The sequence below is a fragment of the Mytilus californianus genome, unplaced genomic scaffold (genome assembly GCF_021869535.1).
Source record: "Mytilus californianus isolate M0D057914Y unplaced genomic scaffold, xbMytCali1.0.p SCAF_1, whole genome shotgun sequence".
NCBI lineage: Eukaryota > Metazoa > Mollusca > Bivalvia > Mytilida > Mytilidae > Mytilus > Mytilus californianus.
Window position 1 is genome coordinate 113,832,098 of NW_026262581.1, and position 26,158 is coordinate 113,858,255.

The 26,158-nt window shown below is 33.8% G+C and overlaps 2 protein-coding genes across 4 annotated transcripts in view; one reads left to right on the forward strand and one right to left on the reverse strand.

Annotated features, from left to right (window-relative positions):
- LOC127730920 (heat shock 70 kDa protein 12A-like) overlaps window positions 1-21,137 on the reverse strand; it is a 79,103-nt gene extending 57,966 nt beyond the window's left edge. Inside the window, exon 1 of one of the 2 annotated variants that reach the window (XM_052239558.1) lies at window positions 20,393-21,137. In XM_052239558.1, the coding sequence (XP_052095518.1) occupies window positions 20,393-20,716 (324 nt within the window). In that variant the 5' untranslated portion in view covers window positions 20,717-21,137. The remainder of the gene's footprint in view (window positions 1-20,392) is intronic. The other variant, XM_052239543.1, reaches the window with a different exon arrangement.
- Window positions 1-26,158, forward strand: part of LOC127730936 (heat shock 70 kDa protein 12B-like) — a 79,891-nt gene that overhangs the window by 38,040 nt on the left and 15,693 nt on the right. The window lies entirely within an intron of this gene.

Here is a 26,158-nt window from a genome sequence, read left to right on the forward strand (position 1 = left end):
TTCGTCTCAGTCAGGCTGGTCTGGTCAGGGGTTTCGTGGAAAGCCGTCTTCAGAATCATCCTCTTTTAAGAATGAGATGAAGACTCTTACCACTTCTATCCATCAGATACAAGCGTCTGCTAATGCCAATTTCATGGAATTTAATAACCGGCTTGTCCTTATGGAGTCTAGGGGTCTGTCTCGGGATCCTTCACAGGATCCTCCCAGACCTCCTAGACATCTGGTTGAAGATGATACTTTTTTTTGGCTCCCAGAAGCCAAAAAGATAACTTTCTTCTGCCTCTTCAGATTTTATGGCTTCCTCTGGTTTGGTCAAGCCAGATTTGAAAGGGTATAATTCTCTTCCAGAGTCGGGTCATTTCACAACAGCTTTGGCTTTGTTAACTCGTCTTTGGCTGAGAACCATGCTAACACTAGCAAAACTGGTGGTAGTTAGTTCTCTGGTTTCGAACCTGCCTCTAACCCAGGGAAATCTAGATCCAAGGACTTTGAGATTCATGGATCTTCCTTCGGTAATTAGTCTGCTCCAGTCTATGTTAAGGCTTTTTCTGTTTTACTGGGTTCGAAACCTTGGAGGGCATCAGACTTTCTCAGTCTTCATATGCCAAGTCGGAGAATAATCTGAGTTTTCTAGCTTATGTTCTTGAGACAGCTGAACACTTTTTGGAGGCAGCTGGGTCTTTTTTAAAGGACAAAGGGGAGGAATTTTCAGACTTGGAAGTCTATGCTTCTACAGGTAAACAAGAGTCTTGGAACTTCTTCTTTGCACCTTGGCCAATTTCACTCTTGCTAAGAGACAGGAGATTCTTGCGACATCGACTGTCTCTGAAGTTTTCCAGGATAGACTTCTATGTTCTCCTCTGTCTAAGGACAAGTTGTTCTCTGTTTCCTTGGATCAGCTACTCCTCCTGTTGTCAATGTGGATGTTAAGGTCACGGAAAACGATTTGTCAAGATCTCTCAGTCTAACAAATCTTCTTCCTCTCATCAACCCAAGGCTCCTTCTTCTTCCTCTTTTTCTTCACATTCTATGATGAGATCAGCTTTATCTCGTCCAAACCTTTCAGGTGGCATGAACGCCAAAATTGTAAAGGGTAAGAAGCAGGGTAAGGGATTGGAGCTTCAGTTTTTTGAACAGCCTCCTCTTTCTCCTGTTCCAATCAATCTGTCTCTGACAAAGGATTATCAAAAGAATCAGTTGTTGCAAGACGAAGTGAACATTCTAGTTCAGAAGGGTGTGTTGGTGGAGGTAAATCCTCCTTTTCATCTTGGGTTTTATTCCCGGCTTTTCTTGGTTCACAAGAAGAACGGGAAAATGAGACCGGTTCTAAACCTTTCTGTTCTGAATCAGTATCTGGTAGTCCCACATTTCAAAATGGAAACCAACAGGTCAATCAGGTCGACGCTTCTTTTAGGAATTTGCACGACCTCTCTAGATTTGATGGATGCTTATTTCACATACAGATTTCTCCCAAGTTTCGTTATTTCCTGAGACTGGTTTGGGCAGACAAAGTGTCCAGCTTCAAGGCTATGCCTTTTGGCTTTTTTACTGCTCCCCTTGTTCTTACCAGGATGTGTCAGATTGTAGTGTCTTATCTTCATACTCAGGCGGTATTCATTCATTCCTAACTAGACGATTCTCTAATCAAGAATCATTGCTGATCTCTTCTGAAGGAACACACCGATTTGGCTATCTAATTGCTCTTGAGACTGGGTTTATTGATTTCATGAGAAAAATCAGAGATAATTCCCAGTCAGTTTTTCATTTTCCTGTGCGAATATTTCGGACAGATATTGGTCTAGTTCTTCCTCCAGAAGAAAAGTTAATCAAGGTACATCAGTTAGTCAGTGCTCTGAAGTAGTTTTCAACTGTCCCAGCCCGTCAATTTCTTCAGCTGGTGGGTTTCTTGATTTCAATCATGGACGTCTTTCCACTAGGGCGTCTACACATTCATCCAATCCAGTGGTATCTGTCGGAGTTTTGGCACCCAATTACTTAGCCGTGGAAGGCACTTGTTCCAATTCTTCCTCGGTTGTTACCACCTCTGCAGTGGTCGCTTCAGGAGAAACATCTTCTGAAGGGAGTATCGTTGGATCCTCTAAACCCCTTTCTATCTCTGTTCACAGATGCGAGATTGATGGGTTGGGGAGCTTATCTAGAGGGCAGAACAGCTTCAGGTCTTTTGGTCAGGTGCTCAGTTTGAGGAACACATCAATCTCCTAGAGATGAGAGCTGTGTTCTTTCTCTACTTCCTTTTCAGGCTATGATTCAGGGTCATTCACTTCTGGCTGCCACAGACAACTCCACATTAGTAGCTTATTTTCAGAATCAAGGGAAACTCAATCCTTTTCTCTGTATCTTCTGAGCAAGGAAATTCTTCTTCAGTCTCGATATTATTCTGTCAGTGAGACATGTTCCAGGCAGTCAAAATCTTCTGGCGGATGCTCTATCTCATTCATGTGTTCCAGTTAACCCATTGCCGTGACGTCAGCCTATTCATTTACCGTGGATTCTTTTCTATAATCAAGACATCCTAAATTTGTCGCTGAAATGGACTCATCAAATCATATTCAATTGTTTCCTTTGTGTGCTTAATTTGCTAATTTACTGATTTCTGTTCACTAATGGAATTAATTTAAAAAACTTACCATTAACTTTTGTAATTTGTATATGCCTTCACTGGGAATCGAACCCCTCCTTGAAATTTGGTATGTGTGACTGACATCAACACATCGATGAAACCTCTCGGCTACCAATGGGATGCAATCTAGATGTCTAAGTTATATATATAAATGAACATATGATACACATCGGTACAAAGGACACACAGGGTTTGTACCTTTATATATACTTAATAGACAATCGTATAGTATAAGTTGGTAGCCGCGAGGTTAAGATCCATGAGTTAAAGAGTAGAGACTTCTCGGTTTAGGTTCGAATCCCTGTTTTCTCTTTGTTGTCCCTATTCTTTAGTATTTCCGTTTTTCTTATTTTGTATGTTATTGTTGATATTTTTGTAATAGAAGCGGTTTTTCCTGTTTATTTTTGAATTATTATTGGCCAATTCATGTACTTGAAAAAAAGTTTTTACATTCAATTTGTGCATTTTTGTTTTATATATATAGTATGATTTCATCTGTTTTACTACATATCTTTACAAAATGTTTATTCGCAAATACCTATGTGAGTAAATTGTGATGTGTCTAGAATTAGGTTTCTTGCTAGAAATATAGAAATATTGGTAATATGCTTATTATATATACTTAAAAATAAGTTCGAATATGTCTTTTTTTTTTGTAAATTACGGATAATATTCAGATGCATAATAATTTAAAGACAGACGTGTTATGTTATATTTGTATTTCTCTAACCAATTAATTGTGAACTTTAATGCATCGTTGAATATGATAACAGGGTTATTTATACGCACTTACAATACCTTCTTATTAAGAAAAGGCTTTAATTTTGAAAAGACATCAACACAATAGTTTAAGTTATAGATACAATGATAAGCTTTCATTCACGAAAAACAAACCATTCGACCTCCCGTTTCATGAATCAACGCTTATTCATTGTATCTATAATACTGAACACAGAATGGGCACTTCATCCATCAGTGTTTTTGACTCCAAATGGGGGATGTTATATATTTAGAGATATATATATATATATATATTATATATGTGTAATTCAGTTTCTCATGTTGATACGGAATTGTACAATTGAAGTCCGGAAACGCCTCTTTGTTAAAAAATTGAAAACAACACGTTTAATAATTTCATGCGCCCGAAGCGCTTTTCTGGATTTACCTTCATCAGGAACGCTCAAAGCCAAACATTTGAAATCCGAGGATGTATAAGTACCGAAACCGTTGAAGAGCTATATGACAAAAATACCTAAAATAAATAGCCAAATTCATCTAAAGTCAACTTTGCCTGAGGGAGTTGAAACTTAAGTTTCTTAAAAATTTAAAAATTTAAAAACGGACAATTTTAGAAAAGTTTGTTAAATCATGTCAGTACCGAAGTACTGACTACTGAGCTGATGATACCCTCAGAGACTGATAGTCCACCAGCAGAGGTATCGACCCAGTGATGTAAAAAATTGAAAACAACACGTTTAACTCTCTCTCTCTGTTAGTGAATGTCGTTCATGTAAGACGTGTATTTATGAGCTAGTTCCAAAACCAAAAACTAAAGTTAAAAGACGAGGCCTATATTGTCACATTTATATGGAAGACTTGATCACTTTGATAGGCCACTAGTCTAAATGCCACATTTTAAGATAGTCGATAAGATAAATTCGTTATACAGTCTGCTAGTGGCCTAATACGATATATATGGGGTCAGCCTAAATTCACTATGCGGTTCGAGCTTCGAGCTTCGCTCTCACCCCATATTGAATTTACTGACCCCATATATATCGTATTAGCTCACTAGCACACTGTGTAATATAAGTTATATAGTGTGGTAGTGACCTAATACGATATATATGGGTCAGTAAATTCCATATGGGATGAGAGCCTATCGTATTAGGTCACTAGCACACTGTGTAACGAATTTATCTTACCGACTATCTTAACATTATTGACCTATTGGTCTATACAAAAACAAATGCCAACTATAACAACTTATTAGCTTTTAATGTTTTTCTGCATTCATTTCAATCGTTCACCATCAATTTCTTTGTTTGTTGAAACGTTTCAGATTTTTCATCAACGCCGTATTGTTTTTATAAAGGCACGTAACACCACTACTAGCAGTGTATTAGAATAAGCCCCGCCTACTAACCCCATATGAAGTATACACGGTCTCCTCGCGGTAGCTTTTAACCAATGATATTCCTAGAAATGTATAGGAGGTAAGATAACTTATAATATTGGTAAGTATTTTATAACAAGAATGGCATTACAAATCACATTGATTTGATTTAAGTTTACAAAATATCTCATATATGTTTTAACCGATGTTTAAAAGTCGTTAACCCTATTTGAATAAACAAACAAACCAAAAGAGAAACCTATGGAACGCCACAGCTGTCTTATGGGGAACTCTGATATTACTTTATGTTGTTTTATTATTACTTGATGATAATATGTCTTTACTTAATATGGTTTTGACATTACGTAATGATGTTTTGATATAACTCAATATGGAATAGTCATTACTTAATGATATTTCGATATTACACGATATGGTTTCGTATTGACTTGATATAGTTTTGTCATTACTCAATATGGTTTTGTCATTACTCGATGTGGTTTCACCATTATTTAATGTGGTTGTGTCATTAGTCAAAGTGGTTTTAACATTACTTGATGTGAATGTGACTTAACGTTATGTAGTTGTTTCATTACATGATGTGGTTTTGTTATTTCGTAATGATGATTTGCCTATTCTTTATATGGTTTTAACATTACGCAATGATGTTTCAAAATTTGACGATTTTACACTACATGATGTGTTTGTTTCATTATTTGATGTGGTCCTGTCATTCTTTGATGTGGTTATCCCATTACTTGATGATGTAAAACCACGTGACCAATTCGGAAAAAAATATGTTCTATTTTTAAACAGATTTCAATATATCATTTGCTTAATGTGCTTTGGATGGGTATCGCTATCCATTGAGTTAAAGTTCAAATTAAAGTTCGAGTGGTTGTTCAGAGTTATTTGGTATGAAAAAGGGGAACGGCAGACAATGATAAGAAAAAAAGTATTAAAAAGTTTACAGTGTTTCGGACATAATTGGGATATCCCCAAACCACTTGGTCCTGTTGTTTTTATCCTAAGTTCTCAAACGGAAGCAGTATTTTTGTAATAAATTTGTAAAATATTCCACGGAACCATGTGTCTCGCCTGATATTGCTGCTGTAAGTGTAAAAGCGTCATGTTGATCGTCTGTACATTTATCTATACATTTATCGGTAAAAACAAAATTAAAAAAAGTTTTTCTGTAGATGCTTTTTCTTGAAATTGAGGAATAACTCCTATACAAGTTTTAAAACACTTCATGGAGGTTTACAAATTTATCATGTCAAAACAGTTTAATTCGGTTTTATTTAACTAAAACAAAACTGTATGGTTTTCAACAATGAGCAAAATCCATACCCTATAGTAAGCTATAAAAGGTCCCGAACTGAAAAATGTAAAAAACTAGAAACCTAACGATCTATAGATAGAAACATAGATACTTTATTCTCTAAAAAACTAAATACAAGTTTACAGAGAAACATACAATATAAATACAGGTACAATAGTCGAGGTAAACAAATACAGTATGATATTCTAAAAGTACAAAATTATGATGGCATACATGTTTAGTAACATGTATAATGAAAGGTTAAACTCAATAGAAATAAAAAAAATGGAGATGGAGACGCCGACGCCACTATCGACGACGAAATATAGGTTTGTTGTGTCTCACTGCCGCTACATTGATGCCGCAGGCTCGACACAAATCAAAAGACTTGAACTTTATTGTTAACAAATGAAACATTTCAAATCAACTCACACTAAAGTTACAGGAAAACGGGGGGAGGGGGCTCGGACTAAGCGAAAAAGCATCAATACTATAAAATAAGAATTTTCCGAATTTTTTTTAGCGTAAATGATCATTTGAACTTATACGAATATCAATCTTTTATTTGTAATCAATTGAATTCCCTGATCTACCTCGCACTTATTGAAAAATAAACTTTTTGGAATATCTGTTTCACATGTGACGACGGACATGTTCCAGTGGTCGTAACCATAATACCGTCATCTTATCCTTGAATGTAAACTACCAAATAAAACCAAATCACTGGGTTTGTACTTTCTCGAATAACACGACGGGTGCCTTTCTGGAGCATCCGAGATCACCCCGATGGATTTATATTACCAAGTCATACCGATCTATTGAATCAGCCAAATGAAACTGTTTTGTATGCCACCGCAACTGAAAGTTGGGGGGCATATTGTTTTACCCCTGTTCGTCCGTCCGTCCGTCTGTTCGTCCCATTATGGGTATATAGTTATTCCGCATAACTCCTCCTACAGTTTGAATCCTAGGAAGTTTTCTCTTTACTGTCTGTTTGTACATATAGTGAAGGTGTGCATGTGGTCAGGGTTTAATGTTTATTAATATTTGCTGTTTTGTGAGATAGTTGAACTTTGTAATTTTTTTGGAAATTTACTTGCATAAGAAGAGCGTTTCCAGATAACTCCTCCTACAGTTTGAATGCTAGGAAGTTTTCACTCTGCTGGCTGTTTGTACATATGTTGAAGGTGTGCATGTGGTCAGGGTTTTTATTATTATTATCTTTTGCTCTTTTGGGAGATAATTGAACTTTTTTTGTCATTTTTGGGGTATAAGCGGTTAAATGAGTTGAGTGCGGGGGCATCACTTTGTCTAGTTTACATTTTTTTCTCGTGTTGTGCTGTTACACAACTGTAACAGTCCGATGTAAGGTTAGGATTTAGCGCTCACATACATGTTAAACTCCGCCACGTGCACTTTCTTTATGTACCTGCCCCAAGTCAGGAGCATGAAGTTCAATTGTTGTCGTTGTATAAATGTGTGTCATTTATTTTTGTAAATCGTTTATTTATAAATAAGACCATTTGTTTTTTCGTTTGAATTTTTTCACATGGTGGATGGTGGCTTTTTGTAGCTGACTATACGGTGTGTTGAAGGATGTACGGTTGCCTATATATGATTTCTTACATCCACTGCATTTAAACTCTGGTGAATAGTTGTCCCATTGTCAATCACACCACATCTAGCTTTATTTCAACTTCTATGTTGCGTTTTGTATACTGTAACATTGTTTATCTTTTGTACGCATACCCCGAAGCCCTCTTTTCGGAAGCCCGAGCAAAAGTCCTTGTTCCGCGATAGAAAATTTAATTACGAACTCATATAAAATAGCTCGAATTTCAACTCATAATCTTAATTAATCTAAATGAGACTTAAATTCGAATCTTACTCAAACTCTACCATAAAAAAGTGACTCAAATTTAATGTTGTAACTAAAACTCTACCTTTAAATGTGACTCAAACTCGAAGTCCAACTCGAAACTCAATGCTAACTAAAACTTTAATTCTTATAATGACTTGAATTCGAAATCGAAGACTAACTCAAAGTTTAACTCAAACAGTAACCCGAACTCTAATTCGATGGGTGGCCACACTCATCCAAGGCAAATACAACATGGAAATCTATCTAAAAATAGAACAGGTATTTCCGAATTGGTCACGTGATTTTACCTCATCAAGTAATGGGATAACCACATCAAAGAATGACAGGACCACATCAAATAATGAAACAAACACATCATGTAGTGTAAAATTGTCAAATTTTGAAACATCATTACGTAATGTTAAAATCATATAAAGAATAGGCAAATCATCATTACAAAATAACAAAACCACATCATGTAATGAAACAACTACATAACGTTAAGTCACATTCACATCAAGTAATGTTAAAACCACATTGATTAATGACACAACCACATTAAATAATGGTGAAACCACATCGAGTAATGACAATACCATATTGAGTAATGACAAAACTATATCAAGTCAATACGAAACCATATCGTGTAATATCGAAATATCATTAAGTAATGACTATTCCATATTGAGTTATATCAAAACATCATTACGTAATGTCAAAACCATATTAAGTAAAGACAAAATATCATCAAGTAATAATAAAACAACATAAAGTAATATCAGTGTTCCACATAAGACAGCTGTGGCGTTCCATAGAAACCCGAGAAAATCACATGAGCTCTAACTGGACTGAGACCGGATGCAACGACGAGCTATGTGATTATTTTACCAGTTTACGTGTGATTCAAGGAATAAAGACAAAGTGTACCAAGTCAGGAATATGACAGTTGTAGTCCATTCGTTTGATGTCTTTTGTCATTTGATTTTGCCATGTAATAAGGGACTTTCCGATTGAATTTTCCTCGGAGTTCAGTATTTTTGTGATTTTACTTTTTATGATTTATAACATACAGTTTTATTCAAACTATCCTTTGATAAATTAAGAAATTGTAATAAAAAGAAAGTTTCCAACTCCCTCAGACAAAGTTGGCCTTAGATTAATTTTGCTATTCTTTTTGTGGTCCCGTTTGTTTTATATATTTCCAAACGTTTCTACGTATTTATACATCAATGGCTTTCAAACAAGAAAGCGAATCGGACGCAAGACGTTCATACAGTTTTATTTTCATCGAACTATAATTGTTTTGTCATATGGTTGTTGCGTTTTTCGGAGTAAATCTTTTTCCTGTCCATCTTCACCTGTGTGTTGTCATTTACATATAGCCTGACAGAAATAAGGGGTATAAGTAACAAGACATCAACCCAACAATGCATATTACCAACTAAAAGTTCGGGGTCAACAGAAAGTTATCACGATACACAATACATGTATGTCAAGTTCTACAAATGTTCAGAATAAATTTAACTGATCTATTAAAGATCTGAGATAAAAACCAAATTGTCAAATTTAAACAACCACCAAGATATTATACGAGACAACTACTGACTGAATAACGAAGCGAGTGCTTGCATCTCGCACATCATAGTGAACTTGATATAAAGGGAAACATTGAAACTAGAAGGCTTTCAAGCGTCTATGTTTGAGCATTTCTGTTGAAGGTAAATCTAGAAAAAGTGTGATTAAATTCCCTTCAATAACATAAATGGTACCAATTTTAATGCACTAGATGCGCATTTTGACAATTAATGTCTCTTCAGTGATGCTCGAGGCCAAAATATTTGAATAATAAAATCTAATACAAATGTCGAAGAGCGGATCAAAACCAAAAAGGACCTTAAGTATAGCCAAATCCGGACACGGACTCAAAGCTTTGCAAGAGGGTGATATATTCCTTAATTTAAAATTATTTCCAAAATTTTATAACAGCATTTTTTAACCAAACAATATCCGTATTTTCATACCAGTACCGAAGTACTGGCTACTTGGCTGGTGATACCCTCGCGGACTAACAGTCCACCAGCAGTGGTAGTAATAACATGAACGGTATTAATTTTAATGCACATTTCGACAGTTAATGTCCCTTCAGTGATGCTTTTGCGGGTGATTTTGATTCTGTCTACGCAAAATGAATGTACGAGATTTTGACGAGTAAAAAAAACTGTTGCCTATTCACCGTTTGTATTAGGTTTTCTTTCAAATATTTTGGCCTCGAGCATCTGGTGCAATAAAAATTGGTACCGTTTATGTTATTGCAATGGTCAACTTTTCGATTTTGACATTACCGAAGGCGACTTATTACCGAATTGTTACTTGCTTGTTCAACACAACGGATAAAAAATGTGGGACAGGAACTGTATTCCCTTCCGGAGCACCTTGGTTCTCCCCCGTTTTTTGGGTGGTTCATGTTACTCAGTCTTTAGTTTTCTATTTGATGTTTTGTTATTGTTGTTTGTCATTTGTTTGGTTTTATCTTGGCCATGGTATTGTTTGTTTTTAAATGAACTAATGATTTTTGAATGCCTCCTTATTATCTTCTCTCTCTTTTTTCAAGTTTCGTGAAGGTAATATAATTCCTGTCCCTTCGTATGAAGATATCATATCTCAGTTCAAACATTAAACGCGTGCGTGTTTGTATTATATGAAGGTTCTAAAACAGGGGTATGCTCCTAACGCAAAAACGACTGAAACGACACTACACCAGTTTTACAGTGAACCACACATATTGGTTGACCGGTATGCGGTGTTTTTGAGGCTGTGTTAAATATGACATTCCCGAGCCTCCTTTCAAGGGTCTTGATACTGCGTCCAGTGTTGGTGTTGGTATGAAACATTTTTGTCAAAATGACGTATGCTTTTTTTTAAGATAAAAACTAACCGTTGTATCATATCAGTCGTAGAAAAAAGTAGTCGTTCACAAAAAATTTGTAATCAGTTGTCGTTTGAAAACAGTTGGTTGAAATCGAATCGGTATATTAACCTGGATTATACAATATAGTTGTTGTATTTTGGACATCTAAATATTTTTTTCATTTTGCCTTCTAAGCATCTTTCATTTGAAAATAATCAAAATTTATTACAAGATCAACAACAGTTACTTCGATAAAACTAAATATTGTACAGACATCAGCGTGTCAAGGCTATGGAGGTAGACCTTATAGTATCATTAAAATTCAGAAAATTAGAGCAAATTGTGCCGATCTAATGAGCCAAGCAAATCAAGCTGACTTTTACAATCTTGTGCTGTGATTTTACAACTACTGTTCATGGTTAGGGGAAGGTTAAGCGTCCACAAACATGTTTAGCTCCGCCACATTCTATATGTGCCTGTCCCAATTCAAGAGCCTGTAACTCAATGGTTGTCTTTGGTTGCTGTCCGTCTTATTTGTTTTGTCATAAATCATGCCTTTTTGGTTTTTTCGTCTGAATTTTCTGATATTTCGTTATGTCCGGGCATTTTATAGCTGACTATACGGTATTGGTCTTGCTCATTGTTAGAGGCCGTATTGTGACCTTTACTTCCTCAAATCTGCTTCATGTGGACTATGTTACATAAGTTTTTCATTGGCAATCATACCTCATTTCCTTATGTTATATTAAGCAATTCAATACTCAGAAGAAAGCAATATCAATACTGCGGTGAACTAAATTAGATGTTCTTACAACTGCTTGTTTTCATTGAGATCAGGATCGATAGCTGTGATTTACTCGCAATTTTGATTCTGGTTGTTTGATACAAATATATTAGAATATAAACATCGACTGTTTTCCTGTTGAACCTGTGATATTACGAATTGCACTGTTGTATGAAATGTGACTGGTGCCAAATGCGTTTTTCAATCATTGTTGATGAATTATGATATGAACAAAACCTTTTTCTTGTAACCTCTTAAATTCTTAATAGTACCATTATTAGTACCAAAAGTCATGTGATTTCACAGATGTATAACTGTGATCTCTGCCCATGATGTCGATCTATTTGGGATTATTTTTTTTGTTTTTCAAATATGTGGTGGAAAACATATTCCTACCGTTTTATTCCAGAGTTGGATCAACATTAATACGAACTGACAACGGAATGTAAAATCTCAGCCACTGCATCTAGGTATTCTTTATTACTGAATAGTAAAAAGAAACTCACAATAGGAAGGCTGAAGTAAACGGGTTTATCATATGTAAAAAATTATCCTAGGTCTTTCCACTTTTCTGTGGAAAGACCTATTGTATTTGTTCTGATTATTATTAGGTCTTTCCACTTTTCTGTGGAAAGACCTATTGTATTTGTTCTGATTATTATTAGGTCTTTCCACTTTTCTGTGGAAAGACCTATTGTATTTGTTCTGATTATTAGGTCTTTCCACTTTTCTGTGGAAAGACCTATTGTATTTGTTCTGATTATTATTATTATACATATATATATATATATACATAGAAACCATATAGTTTTGAATGGTCATACATTAACCTATCATTTGAGACTAAAAGTGATATTTTATAAACCGGAAGTAGCAGATTATCTCCTTTATTACAGGCATAAGTATATACAAACTACATATTTTTGGAATCAGTGTGAATAAAGCTATCATATGAGACCGGAAGTTACATTTTCTAAATCGGAAGTAGCCAATAATTCCCCTTTTTACAGGCAAAAGTATATATAATCCATATATTTTTGGAATCAGTGTAAATACAGCTATCATATGAAACCGGAAGTGATATTTTCTAAACCGGAAATTGGCAATTATCTCCCTTATTTCAGGCAAAAGTCTATAGAAACCATATATTTATTGAATCAGTATGAAGAAACCTATGATTGGACGCCTATAGTAGCTTTGAGTAAATCAGAAGTAGCTTCATAGATATAAGAAGATGTGGTATGAGTGCCAATGAGACAACTCTCCATCCAAGTTAAAATTTATAAAAGTAAACCGTTATAGGTCACAGTACAGTCTTTAACACGGAGCCTTGGCTCACACCGAACAGTAAGCTATAAAGGGCCCCAAAAAATTACTAGTGTAAAACCATTCAAACAGGAATTGATCATGTCAATTATTTAGAAAATTGATGTGGAAAGACTTTCAATTGTTCTTTGAACAATTGGTTTTTAATTTTAATTTTTTTTCTTCTTCCGCCAAAGCCTTTTCTTGCGGTATAAAGTTGTTTCGCAAGATGTCGCTTAGATATTATATCGAACAGTTATTGCGCTTTTAAATCATGCCTTTTTGGTTTTTTCGTCTGAATTTTCTGATATTTCGTTATGTCCGGGCATTTTATAGCTGACTTTACGGTATTGGTCGGTTAGAGGCCGTATTGTGACCTTTAGTTCCTCAAATCTGCTTCATGTGGACTATGTTACATAAGTTTTTCATTGGCAATCATACCACATTCCCTTATATTATATTAAGCAATTTAATACTCAGAAGAAAACAATCTCAATACTGCGGTGAACTAAATTAGATGTTCTTATAACTGCTTGTTTTCATTGAGATCAGGATCGATAGCTGTGATTTACTCGCAATTTTGATTCTGGTTGTTTGATACAAATATATTAGAACATAAACATCGACTGTTTTCCTGTTGAACCTGTGATATTACGAATTGCTCGGTTGTATGAAATGTGACTGGTGCCAAATGCGTTTTTCAATCGTTGTTGATGAATTATGATATGAACAAAACCTTTTTCTTGTCACCTTTTAAATTCTTAATAGTACCATTATTAGTACCAAAAGTCATGTGATTTTTCAGATGTACAACTGTGATCTCTGCCCATGATGTTGATCTATTTGGGATTATTTTTTTTGTTTCTCAAATATGTGGTGGAAAATATATTCCTACCGTTTTATTCAAGAGTTGGATCAACATAAATACGAACTGACAACGGAATGTAACGACAAAATTCTTTTTCCTATTTGTTCGTTACATCTTCAGGAATATTTGGCTGATTTGGATCGAAGCGATTCGATGAAATCTTATAATGGTTATCTACATTTACCAAATAAATTTGTCGTTATGTTTTTGTAACTCATAAACCGTTAGCCGTATAAACCTAGTCTTTTTATTTGAGGTCCTTGGACCCTAACTAAGAAAATAAGGTCAAGGTCAAAGGTCAAGGTCATGTTCTCAATTTTGACATTTACTTGTTTTTGTATTTTTCTCTGACACTTTTTAAGAACATTAGGTCTGAAACAATCCAATGACATCTTATAGGAGTTATTGCCCCTGAAATGTTTTATTTTAGGGTAAATTGATTATTACTTCAAATTGGTACATGATAAATCCATAAGATCTTTGGAAAAATGTTGGATGACATATGACCTTGAAAAATGTCAACCGGAAGTGACCTTGAGTGAACCGGAAGTAGTCATTTTTGCACTTTTTATGGAAAAGTACCTAAAAACTATATTTATTTTAAATACGCATACAAAAACCTATCATTTGAGACCGGAAGTGTCCTTCAATAAACCGGAAGTACCTACTATCTCCCTTATTACAGGCAAAAGTATATAGAAACCATATATTTTTGGAATCAGTGTGAATAAAGCTATCATGTGAGACTGGAAGTGACATTTTTTTAATCGGAAGTTGACAAATTTTGCCCGAAGCGACACAAAGACTCCATATGAGAGTTATTTCCCCTTCTGTATTTGACATAAGGGATATAGAAATGTATAGCCTGAATGGTACATTGTAAGTGATAGAGACCTAAGGTATTTTGATTTGAGGTCCTTGGTTCACTAAAATGAAATTGATGTCAAGGTCAAAGGTCAAGGTCATATTCTAAATTTTGAATTGAAATGACAGGACCACATCAAATAATGAAACAAACACATCATGTAGTGTAAAATTGTCAAATTTTGAAACATCATTACGTAATGTTAAAATCATATAAAGAATAGGCAAATCATCATTACAAAATAACAAAACCACATCATGTAATGAAACAACTACATAACGTTAAGTCACATTCACATCAAGTAATGTTAAAACCACATTGATTAATGACACAACCACATTAAATAATGGTGAAACCACATCGAGTAATGACAATACCATATTGAGTAATGACAAAACTATATCAAGTCAATACGAAACCATATCGTGTAATATCGAAATATCATTAAGTAATGACTATTCCATATTGAGTTATATCAAAACATCATTACGTAATGTCAAAACCATATTAAGTAAAGACAAAATATCATCAAGTAATAATAAAACAACATAAAGTAATATCAGTGTTCCACATAAGACAGCTGTGGCGTTCCATAGAAACCCGAGAAAATCACATGAGCTCTAACTGGACTGAGACCGGATGCAACGACGAGCTATGTGATTATTTTACCAGTTTACGTGTGATTCAAGGAATAAAGACAAAGTGTACCAAGTCAGGAATATGACAGTTGTAGTCCATTCGTTTGATGTCTTTTGTCATTTGATTTTGCCATGTAATAAGAGACTTTCCGATTGAATTTTCCTCGGAGTTCAGTATTTTTGTGATTTTACTTTTTATGATTTATAACATACAGTCTTATTCAAACTATCCTTTGATAAATTAAGAAATTGTAATAAAAAGAAAGTTTCCAACTCCCTCAGACAAAGTTGGCCTTAGATTAATTTTGCTATTCTTTTTGTGGTCCCGTTTGTTTTATATATTTCCAAACGTTTCTACGTATTTATACATCAATGGCTTTCAAACAAGAAAGCGAATCGGACGCAAGACGTTCATACAGTTTTATTTTCATCGAACTATAATTGTTTTGTCATATGGTTGTTGCGTTTTTCGGAGTAAATCTTTTTCCTGTCCATCTTCACCTGTGTGTTGTCATTTACATATAGCCTGACAGAAATAAGGGGTATAAGTAACAAGACATCAACCCAACAATGCATATTACAAACTAAAAGTTCGGGGTCAACAGAAAGTTATCACGATACACAATACATGTATGTCAAGTTCTACAAATGTTCAGAATAAATTTAACTGATCTATTAAAGATCTGAGATAAAAATCAAATTGTCAAATTTAAACAACCACCAAGATATTATACGAGACAACTACTGACTGAATAACGAACATTTCAGCGAGTGCTTGCATCTCGCACATCATAGTGAATTTGATATAAAGGGAAACATTGAAACTAGAAGGCTTTCAAGCGTCTATGTTTGAGCGTTTCTGTTGAAGGTAAATCTAGAAAAAGTGTGATTAAATTCCCTTCAATAACATAAATGGTACCAATTTTAATGCACTAGATGCGCATTTTGACAATTAATGTCTCTTCAGTGATGCTCGAGGCCAAAATATTTGAATAATAAAATCTAATACAAATGTCGAAGAGCGGATCAAAACCAAAAAGGACCTTAAGTATAGCCAAATCCGGACACGGACTCAAAGCTTTGCAAGAGGGTGATATATTCCTTAATTTAAAATTATTTCCAAAATTTTATAACAGCATTTTTTAACCAAACAATATCCGTATTTTCATACCAGTACCGAAGTACTGGCTACTTGGCTGGTGATACCCTCGCGGACTAACAGTCCACCAGCAGTGGTAGTAATAACATGAACGGTATTAATTTTAATGCACATTTCGACAGTTAATGTCCCTTCAGTGATGCTTTTGCGGGTGATTTTGATTCTGTCTACGCAAAATGAATGTACGAGATTTTGACGATTAAAAAAAACTGTTGCCTATTCACCGTTTGTATTAGGTTTTCTTTCAAATATTTTGGCCTCGAGCATCTGGTGCAATAAAAATTGGTACCGTTTATGTTATTGCAATGGTCAACTTTTCGATTTTGACATTACCGAAGGCGACTTATTACCGAATTGTTACTTGCTTGTTCAACACAACGGGTAAAAAATGTGGGACAGGAACTGTATTCCCTTCCGGAGCACCTTGGTTCTCCCCCGTTTTTTGGGTGGTTCATGTTACTCAGTCTTTAGTTTTCTATTTGATGTTTTGTTATTGTTGTTTGTCTTTTGTTTGGTTTTATCTTGGCCATGGTATTGTTTGTTTTTAAATGAACTCATGATTTTTGAATGCCTCCTTATTATCTTCTCTCTCTTTTTTCAAGTTTCGTGAAGGTAATATAATTCCTGTCCCTTCGTATGAAGATATCATATCTCAGTTCAAACATTAAACGCGTGCGTGTTTGTATTATATGAAGGTTCTAAAACAGGGGTATGCTCCTAACGCAAAAACGACTGAAACGACACTACACCAGTTTTACAGTGAACCACACATATTGGTTGACCGGTATGCGGTGTTTTTGAGGCTGTGTTAAATATGACATTCCCGAGCCTCCTTTCAAGGGTCTTGATACTGCGTCCAGTGTTGGTGTTGGTATGAAACATTTTTGTCAAAATGACGTATGCTTTTTTTTAAGATAAAAACTAACCGTTGTATCATATCAGTCGTAGAAAAAAGTAGTCGTTCACAAAAAATTTGTAATCAGTTGTCGTTTGAAAACAGTTGGTTGAAATCGAATCGGTATATTAACCTGGATTATACAATATAGTTGTTGTATTTTGGACATCTAAATATTTTTTTCATTTTGCCTTCTAAGCATCTTTCATTTGAAAATAATCAAAATTTATTACAAGATCAACAACAGTTACTTCGATAAAACTAAATATTGTACAGACATCAGCGTGTCAAGGCTATGGAGGTAGACCTTATAGTATCATTAAAATTCAGAAAATTAGAGCAAATTGTGCCGATCTAATGAGCCAAGCAAATCAAGCTGACTTTTACAATCTTGTGCTGTGATTTTACAACTACTGTTCATGGTTAGGGGAAGGTTAAGCGTCCACAAACATGTTTAGCTCCGCCACATTCTATATGTGCCTGTCCCAATTCAAGAGCCTGTAACTCAATGGTTGTCTTTGGTTGCTGTCCGTCTTATTTGTTTTGTCATAAATCATGCCTTTTTGGTTTTTTCGTCTGAATTTTCTGATATTTCGTTATGTCCGGGCATTTTATAGCTGACTTTACGGTATTGGTCGGTTAGAGGCCGTATTGTGACCTTTAGTTCCTCAAATCTGCTTCATGTGGACTATGTTACATAAGTTTTTCATTGGCAATCATACCACATTTCCTTATATTATATTAAGCAATTTAATACTCAGAAGAAAACAATCTCAATACTGCGGTGAACTAAATTAGATGTTCTTATAACTGCTTGTTTTCATTGAGATCAGGATCGATAGCTGTGATTTACTCGCAATTTTGATTCTGGTCTTTGATACAAATATATTAGAACATAAACATCGACTGTTTTCCTGTTGAACCTGTGATATTACGAATTGCTCGGTTGTATGAAATGTGACTGGTGCCAAATGCGTTTTTCAATCGTTGTTGATGAATTATGATATGAACAAAACCTTTTTCTTGTCACCTTTTAAATTCTTAATAGTACCATTATTAGTACCAAAAGTCATGTGATTTCACAGATGTACAACTGTGATCTCTGCCCATGATGTTGATCTATTTGGGATTATTTTTTTTGTTTCTCAAATATGTGGTGGAAAATATATTCCTACCGTTTTATTCAAGAGTTGGATCAACATAAATACGAACTGACAACGGAATGTAACGACAAAATTCTTTTTCCTATTTGTTCGTTACATCTTCAGGAATATTTGGCTGATTTGGATCGAAGCGATTCGATGAAATCTTATAAGGGTTATCTACATTTACCAAATAAATTTGTCGTTATGTTTTTGTAACTCATAAACCGTTAGCCGTATAAACCTAGTCTTTTTATTTGAGGTCCTTGGACCCTAACTAAGAAAATAAGGTCAAGGTCAAAGGTCAAGGTCATGTTCTCAATTTTGACATTTACTTGTTTTTGTATTTTCTCTGACACTTTTTAAGAACATTAGGTCTGAAACAATCCAATGACATCTTATAGGAGTTATTGCCCCTTAAATGTTTTATTTTAGGGTAAATTGATTATTACTTCAAATTGGTACATGATAAATCCATAAGATCTTTGGAAAAATGTTGGATGACATATGACCTTGAAAAATGTCAACCGGAAGTGACCTTGAGTGAACCGGAAGTAGTCATTTTTGCACTTTTTATGGAAAAGTACCTAAAAACTATATTTATTTTAAATACGCATACAAAAACCTATCATTTGAGACCGGAAGTGTCCTTCAATAAACCGGAAGTACCTACTATCTCCCTTATTACAGGCAAAAGTATATAGAAACCATATATTTTTGGAATCAGTGTGAATAAAGCTATCATGTGAGACTGGAAGTGACATTTTTTTAATCGGAAGTTGACAAATTTTGCCCGAAGCGACACAAAGACTCCATATGAGAGTTATTTCCCCTTCTGTATTTGACATAAGGGATATAGAAATGTATAGCCTGAATGGTACATTGTAAGTGATAGAGACCTAAGGTATTTTGATTTGAGGTCCTTGGTTCACTAAAATGAAATTGATGTCAAGGTCAAAGGTCAAGGTCATATTCTAAATTTTGAATTATCCTTGTTTTATTATCTCCTCTGACACTTTTAAAGATATATAAAAAAGAACTAGTGCAAAATGTTTGCTTCATTGTGATGAAGATATGATACATTCGTTCTGAAACAATCCAATGACACAATATAGGAGTTATTGTCCCTGATTTGGTTAAATTTAAGGTAAATTGATTATAACTACAACTTGGGACATGATAAAGCCTTAGGGTCTTTTGAAAAATGTTGGGTGACATGTGACCTTGAAAAAATGTCAACCGGAAATGGCCTTGAGTTTACCAGAAGTAGCTATTTTTGCACTAATTTCATGGAAAAATACCAAGAAACCATATATTTTTTGAATAGGCATGCATAAACCTATCATTTGAGACCGGAAGTGACCTTCAATAAACTGGAAGTAGCAAATTATTTCCTAATTACAGGCATAAGTATATACAAACTATATATTTTTGGAATCAGTGTACATACAGCTATCAATGGAGACCGGAAGTGACATTTTCTTAACAGGAAGTCGGCAATTATCATCCTTATTTCAGGCAAAAGTATATAGAAACTATATATTTAATGAATCATTATGAAAAAACCTATGACTGGACGCCAAAAGTAACTTAAAGTAAACCAGAAGTAGCACCTTATCAATTATTTAAAAAATTGAAGTGGAAAGACCTTCAATTGTTCTCTGAACAATTGGTTTTAATTTTATATTATCTTTTTTTTGTTTTTGACTGAATTCACGTTTACTTAAGAAATCAGCCATTTGCATGACTATCAGATGCAAAGTGAGTACACATTAATTGTAGGGGAAACAGCAAATGCATCCAACTGAACTTTGTAGAGATTGGTTGATAGAAATTTGGATAACACAATTTTAGATATAATGTTGGTTTTGATATAAACAACTTACCTCTCCCTCTTCTACTGCGGTATACAATGCCATTTTAAACCGTTCTACATAGTACCAATTATTTTGGTCTCCAGAATTAAGGATTTCGTCCATTCTATCTTGAGCATCATACCCAAATGCAGAAAATGTCTTGTCCGAGTCAAACAGTATAGCAGAAGGAGCTTTCAATGATGTCATTGAACCAGTGCTTGGCGACCATCTAGGTACATGAACATCAGACGGGTTTGTCTTGAATTGATAATCCATGGAGAAAGCATATCCACATCCATCACTTCCTATATCTATGGCGACTACACACTGCGGGGCAGAGTTCATATGTGCCATCTGAAAAGAAAGTAATGTTTGATTTTTTCACTTTCTGATTCTTGATAACTAAACGAAGTCTTGGTGAACAAAATGTCTTTGTATTGTCACGTGAATCTAAACAAACTGAACATTTAAAAACTAATATAACTACACTTACCACAGGTATTTCTTAAACGAAAATGTAATTATAATATACATATACATAATTGTGTTGTAATAAACCGCGTAATCGGAACAATCAGGCAAGTATATTCCAATGCCAATTATTTTGTCAGTTTCAAAATCACACTACAAAATCAATGAGTCGTGGTAAAATTGATAGAACTTTTTAATTACATTTAAAGTTTTTACATTTTCTTTTGAACTCAACCACAAAGTACACAATGAATGATGGCAAGAATACTTATAATTTTTTCATAATAAGGACTACGAAAACTCAAGTGAATTTGAACAAAAAGAGATACTAGGTATACGTCAATGTTATAGCAAACTATTTACACATGTACACCTAAGAATTAACATATGTATAAAACATTTGAAATAAATTATAAATGAAATACATTACTTCTATAATCATCTTTTAATATCTTGTTCGATGTACAACATTTGGAAAAGATATATCAATTAGTTGAATTATTAAAGACAATTTAAAATAAGTCTATGCTCGCTCTTGGAATATACACGTTGTAATTGGGCGTTGCATATTCATAAAGCAACATTTATAATTGTGGACGAAGCATATATATTCAGTAGACACGAACAGAACACATCCGATGACTTATTTACTTTAAAGTATTGTGGATTTAACACAAGTCAATGATCCTCAACCTAAAGTACCACTGTATTAGTACTAAAACAAATGAATAATCAGCTACTATTTCATTTAGAATTGCTGGTGGTGACACAAACTTCACGTTTCCTATCTTATTGTATGATTTATTTATGACGTAAAGATATTTCTTGACAATAATCGATAACCACACAGATCGAAATGTTGCCAAATTTTTCATTCATCTTGGAGTTTATTATCGTCGGATTTAAAAAATTGAGTTTGAAATCATAAAAATATTCTTTATGATAACATTTCAATCGTATATTTTTTTTTCGTAAAAGATCAAACTTTTTAACGAATTCTATGGACAGCCATGATGATCGTTCTATGAATGTGTCATAGAAAGGTCACTTCAAATCTTGAAAGTACATGTACAGCCAAGCATGAAAACAAAAACTGTTTGAATCAAATGAAAACCAATTGGAGAGAGATCAGTGCATCTACTAGCATACCTATATAAATCATGAGACGAATGGAAACTCATATCCTTTAACATTAGGCAAGACTAGGTACATGCCAGTTATAAAGTCGGACAGACGATAACAGTGGAGTCATCTATCATGAATAATCAAAACACAAGACACTGTATCGATCAATAACCAGTGCATGACTTGAACCAGTGGATTGTAGGAGTACATTTTGTCAGTCCTGAGTTCGCAAGTATTCTTCTTTAAAAATGGAATCATATGTACATATATATGTCCCTATGTACATTGTATGGAAATGCCAAAGGATATGACAAAGGGTATATTACCTTAAAGGAATGGAGTGTATGATATGAGAACTAACATTATTGTGTTTGTTATAAATTCAAGTTGTGAATGACTCTTGTCAAATTCAGTTTTGGAATGAAGATTAAGATCTGATATCGATCGACCTTCCATTGTATATTGTATTTTAATTGTATTTTAATTTTTCAATGTGATAAATGACAAGCAAGCAGGGTACGGTTAATATGTCTAAATGTATAGTTAAAGTATTTTCTTACCTTAGGAGTTTTTTTACGACCTATGCCGTGTCTTGGATATGCAAACAAAGGGGGAAGTGCAAAAACTGGTTTAAAGGCACCACATTATGTGTGGTACCATGTCAAGTTAATTGGACCATGTGTTTTGTGTTGCTGTATGCCTATCTTTTAGGAGTTGGGTGGTGGTAGTAGGTGTGGTCTGTTGTGATGTCCAATATATGTGTGGTTCGTGGTTCTTTCTGTTAAAATTTTTATGTATTACTTTTATAGCTTCTGCCTGATATGAAAATGAATGCATAAAGTAAATTAATGTTTGTTGCAGTATCCATACAATTAGTTTTAAAAATCTTATAATTAACCGAAACTTCATATACCAAAACTACTAGAAAAATGAAGAAAAGAATATATAACATATATATATGGTTATAGACAATTTCAGAGAAACCGATTTAAGCAGGTGAGCAGAGTTACGTAAATATTCAGAATGTGATATTTTGAATTGACAATATTATGGTAAACATAATGTCTATAATATGGAATTATTTGCACAGTTATTATATATATATTTTTTTATAGAATGCAAGATACCAAAACTTGCTACAACAAAACATGGTAATACAATTTAGAATATCTTTATTGCTGCTGTTTTACATCAGTAAATTGTTAATTTTGATCCACTCCATATTCATGGAGTTTTAAAATCTTTTACAAAATAATGTTATATGCATACTACTGCAAATTAATTTTTTTAATTCTTTTAACACAATTTAATGCAAAATATAATAAAAAAGAACAAAAACCTATCAGAAGTCAATAGTTTCGAACAAAGAAAAAATCACACCAAATTAAAATATCATTAAGTTTAAATCAATGTTCAATTGTACAATTGAGTTAGATGAACGATATGTTGAAGGTTGTATTACACAATGAATTCACATTCATGCACTTCTTTCTACAGTAAATACTCATTATGATAATACATTTGTTTCATATCCGAATGTTGTATTCTAGCTTCCTTTACCGAGTAAATAAACAATAACAAATTCACCCCATCAAGCCAATAATTAACATAGATTTACTAAGAACTTCTTCAATGTGAGCAAAAGTAACTAAAGTTATCATACTTCTGATCTACTAAAATAGAATTTTACTTTAGCACTTTAACGGTTTTCATGACGAGTTACTAGACCATTACTTAAGTGCTGCTCTCCCTGATAGACATAACTATTTCACAAAAACAATCTACGCCATTTATATCGGATACGATTCATTGCTGGGTTTTGCCCCTGGTTAATAAGACTATTAAGATATGAGAAATACGTTATGCGATCCTTCCAAAACATCCAATATCTTTTAGCGCAATTTACACCTGTCTGGTCGTTTGTTTACAACTCGTACGCGCGTCTGGCGTACTTCAGTAATAGCCTGGTTTGAGTTTTTATAACCACTGAGTAGATGCCCACTCTCTTGGATGTTTCGTCCTGAGGTAATCACCAGCCAAGAAGTCTTCATTTCTGAAGGTTTTGCTGGTGAACAAAAATATGATCAACCGGATTTTCTCAAGCCGAACATCTAATTTAATATCACATTCTCTGTGCTACACTCAAGTACATAATATAACCCTTAATTTAACACTTTGAAGGGTGTTCGTAAGGACTTTTTGCGAGGATAACTTCTTATGCTACCAGTAAATACCCTCTTCTTCCAGTTAACGTTATAGAAACAACCATTTGAATTTGTCCTTGTTCTTAATATGTAAGAAATATTTCCTCTTGAACCTCAAATTACGCCAATCATTAGTATTATGATGAACTCATAATTCATTACAAAATGTATTTAAAAAAGTGCCGATTTTTTAGATATCATTTTGACCTGGAAAATGACGTTTTGAAATTCATAGATTTCTCTTTATTGCATTTCATATATAATATAAGGGGAATAGGAATACAGTTTTCAACAAATTCTTGGTCGAAAAAGAACGAAAGAACAAAAACCTCCAGATTTTTAAAGTTGTGCTGCTGTTTACAAGACGAATCTTTGGTCTAGTAGCTCCATACTTCCGGATAAATCCTTGGTGTTTTCTTACCTTTCCCTTGAAATGTATTGGTTTCATCATGAGAACTATAATTTTGAAATATGCTTCACATAACTGAAAATTAAATAAAGAAAACAGCCTTACCTTTCCACATATATATTTGCTAAGGAATCACAAATTAAAGGACCAAGGTTTTTTGTAAGAGTCAGGATTATCATAGTATGGTCCCAGGGATATTATCGACAATCTGCCAATATTTTAAGATTAATTGTTTAAAAATATTTAGAAACACTATGATACACCTGAATAAACATTTGCAATATAACGTTGTATCTTCTCTTTTTTTTTTTTAAACATATATGCTTAACAATGCAACTAAATACCGGGAGCTTCAATCGAAAAATTACCATTGAGGTAGCGCTTAAAAGTTAGAAACCGAAGTATATGTAGAAAATAAAAAAGAAAAAAATGCAATATATATGGTTGCATTAAAACATCGTTTACATTATTCCTACCGGTTTCACTCCTCACGGATGATATTCATGGTAAACATCCATAGTACACAATAACGATATATATATATAGTTTTAGTATCCTCTTTATGTATTCTTGCATATTGAGCTTAACTGTAAAAGTCGTACATGTACCTAATGCATATTACCAAAATTAATCCATTGCTTTCCAGTAGTTAATGTTGTAAAATATCATTTTATGTGTGTATCCTTTGTAATTATTGCATTTATGAAATATTGAAAAAAAAGTGCGGGAAAAAGTGACTTTTGAGACTACATTTTCATTTCATTTGAAAGGTTCCTTTTCTGAAAAAACGATATTAACTTTGAAGATATATATTTTCTAATTTATGTGTTTTTCGCTTCATTTCATTAAAACTACTTCACATATTCTGCATTCAAATGAAATTATTTCTAGACATACATATATGAAAATACGGACTGGCAACCTTCTACGTCATTTTGTCTCTGTTGGAGAGTTTTCTCATTGGCAATCATACCATATCTTATTAAGATAATATTGTCAAACTGATACAAATAAGCCTTAAAACACACATTAAAATAATTTTCATGACGGTTCCATTAGTTTGCCGTTTGTTGATATAATCGAGCGTTTGGTTTTGTCAGGTTTTATGGACTTCTCCCTTATGAATTTACCTTGGAGTTCGGTATTTTTGTTTAATATGTTTTTCGTATAATATAAAAATAGAAGATATAAACTCATTGTAAGGCTAAAAGATTCTTAATAACATAAAAGGTATCAGTTTAAGGCAACTTCACTGCTGCGCCAGACACGGATTTCGGCAAATGCTGTCCTTTCAGTGATGGTCGAGGCCAAAATAATATATTTGAAACTTCAAAGAGCACATTTGGGAAACCACACGTTTAAAAAATTATACCTTTATTTAGCATCCTTAAGCAAGCAGATAATAACAGTTGTCCATAAAACAATTTCTATAAAATAACGATTTTGTAGCACTATTGAAATAGTCGATTTGTGTTAGAAAGGAAAAAATATCTTAATTTTTGGAACCCGATGAATTTAAATATAATGAGTGATGTAATCCTAAACGAGGAGAAAAATGCTGTATTTAAACAAACCGTTGAAAACAAA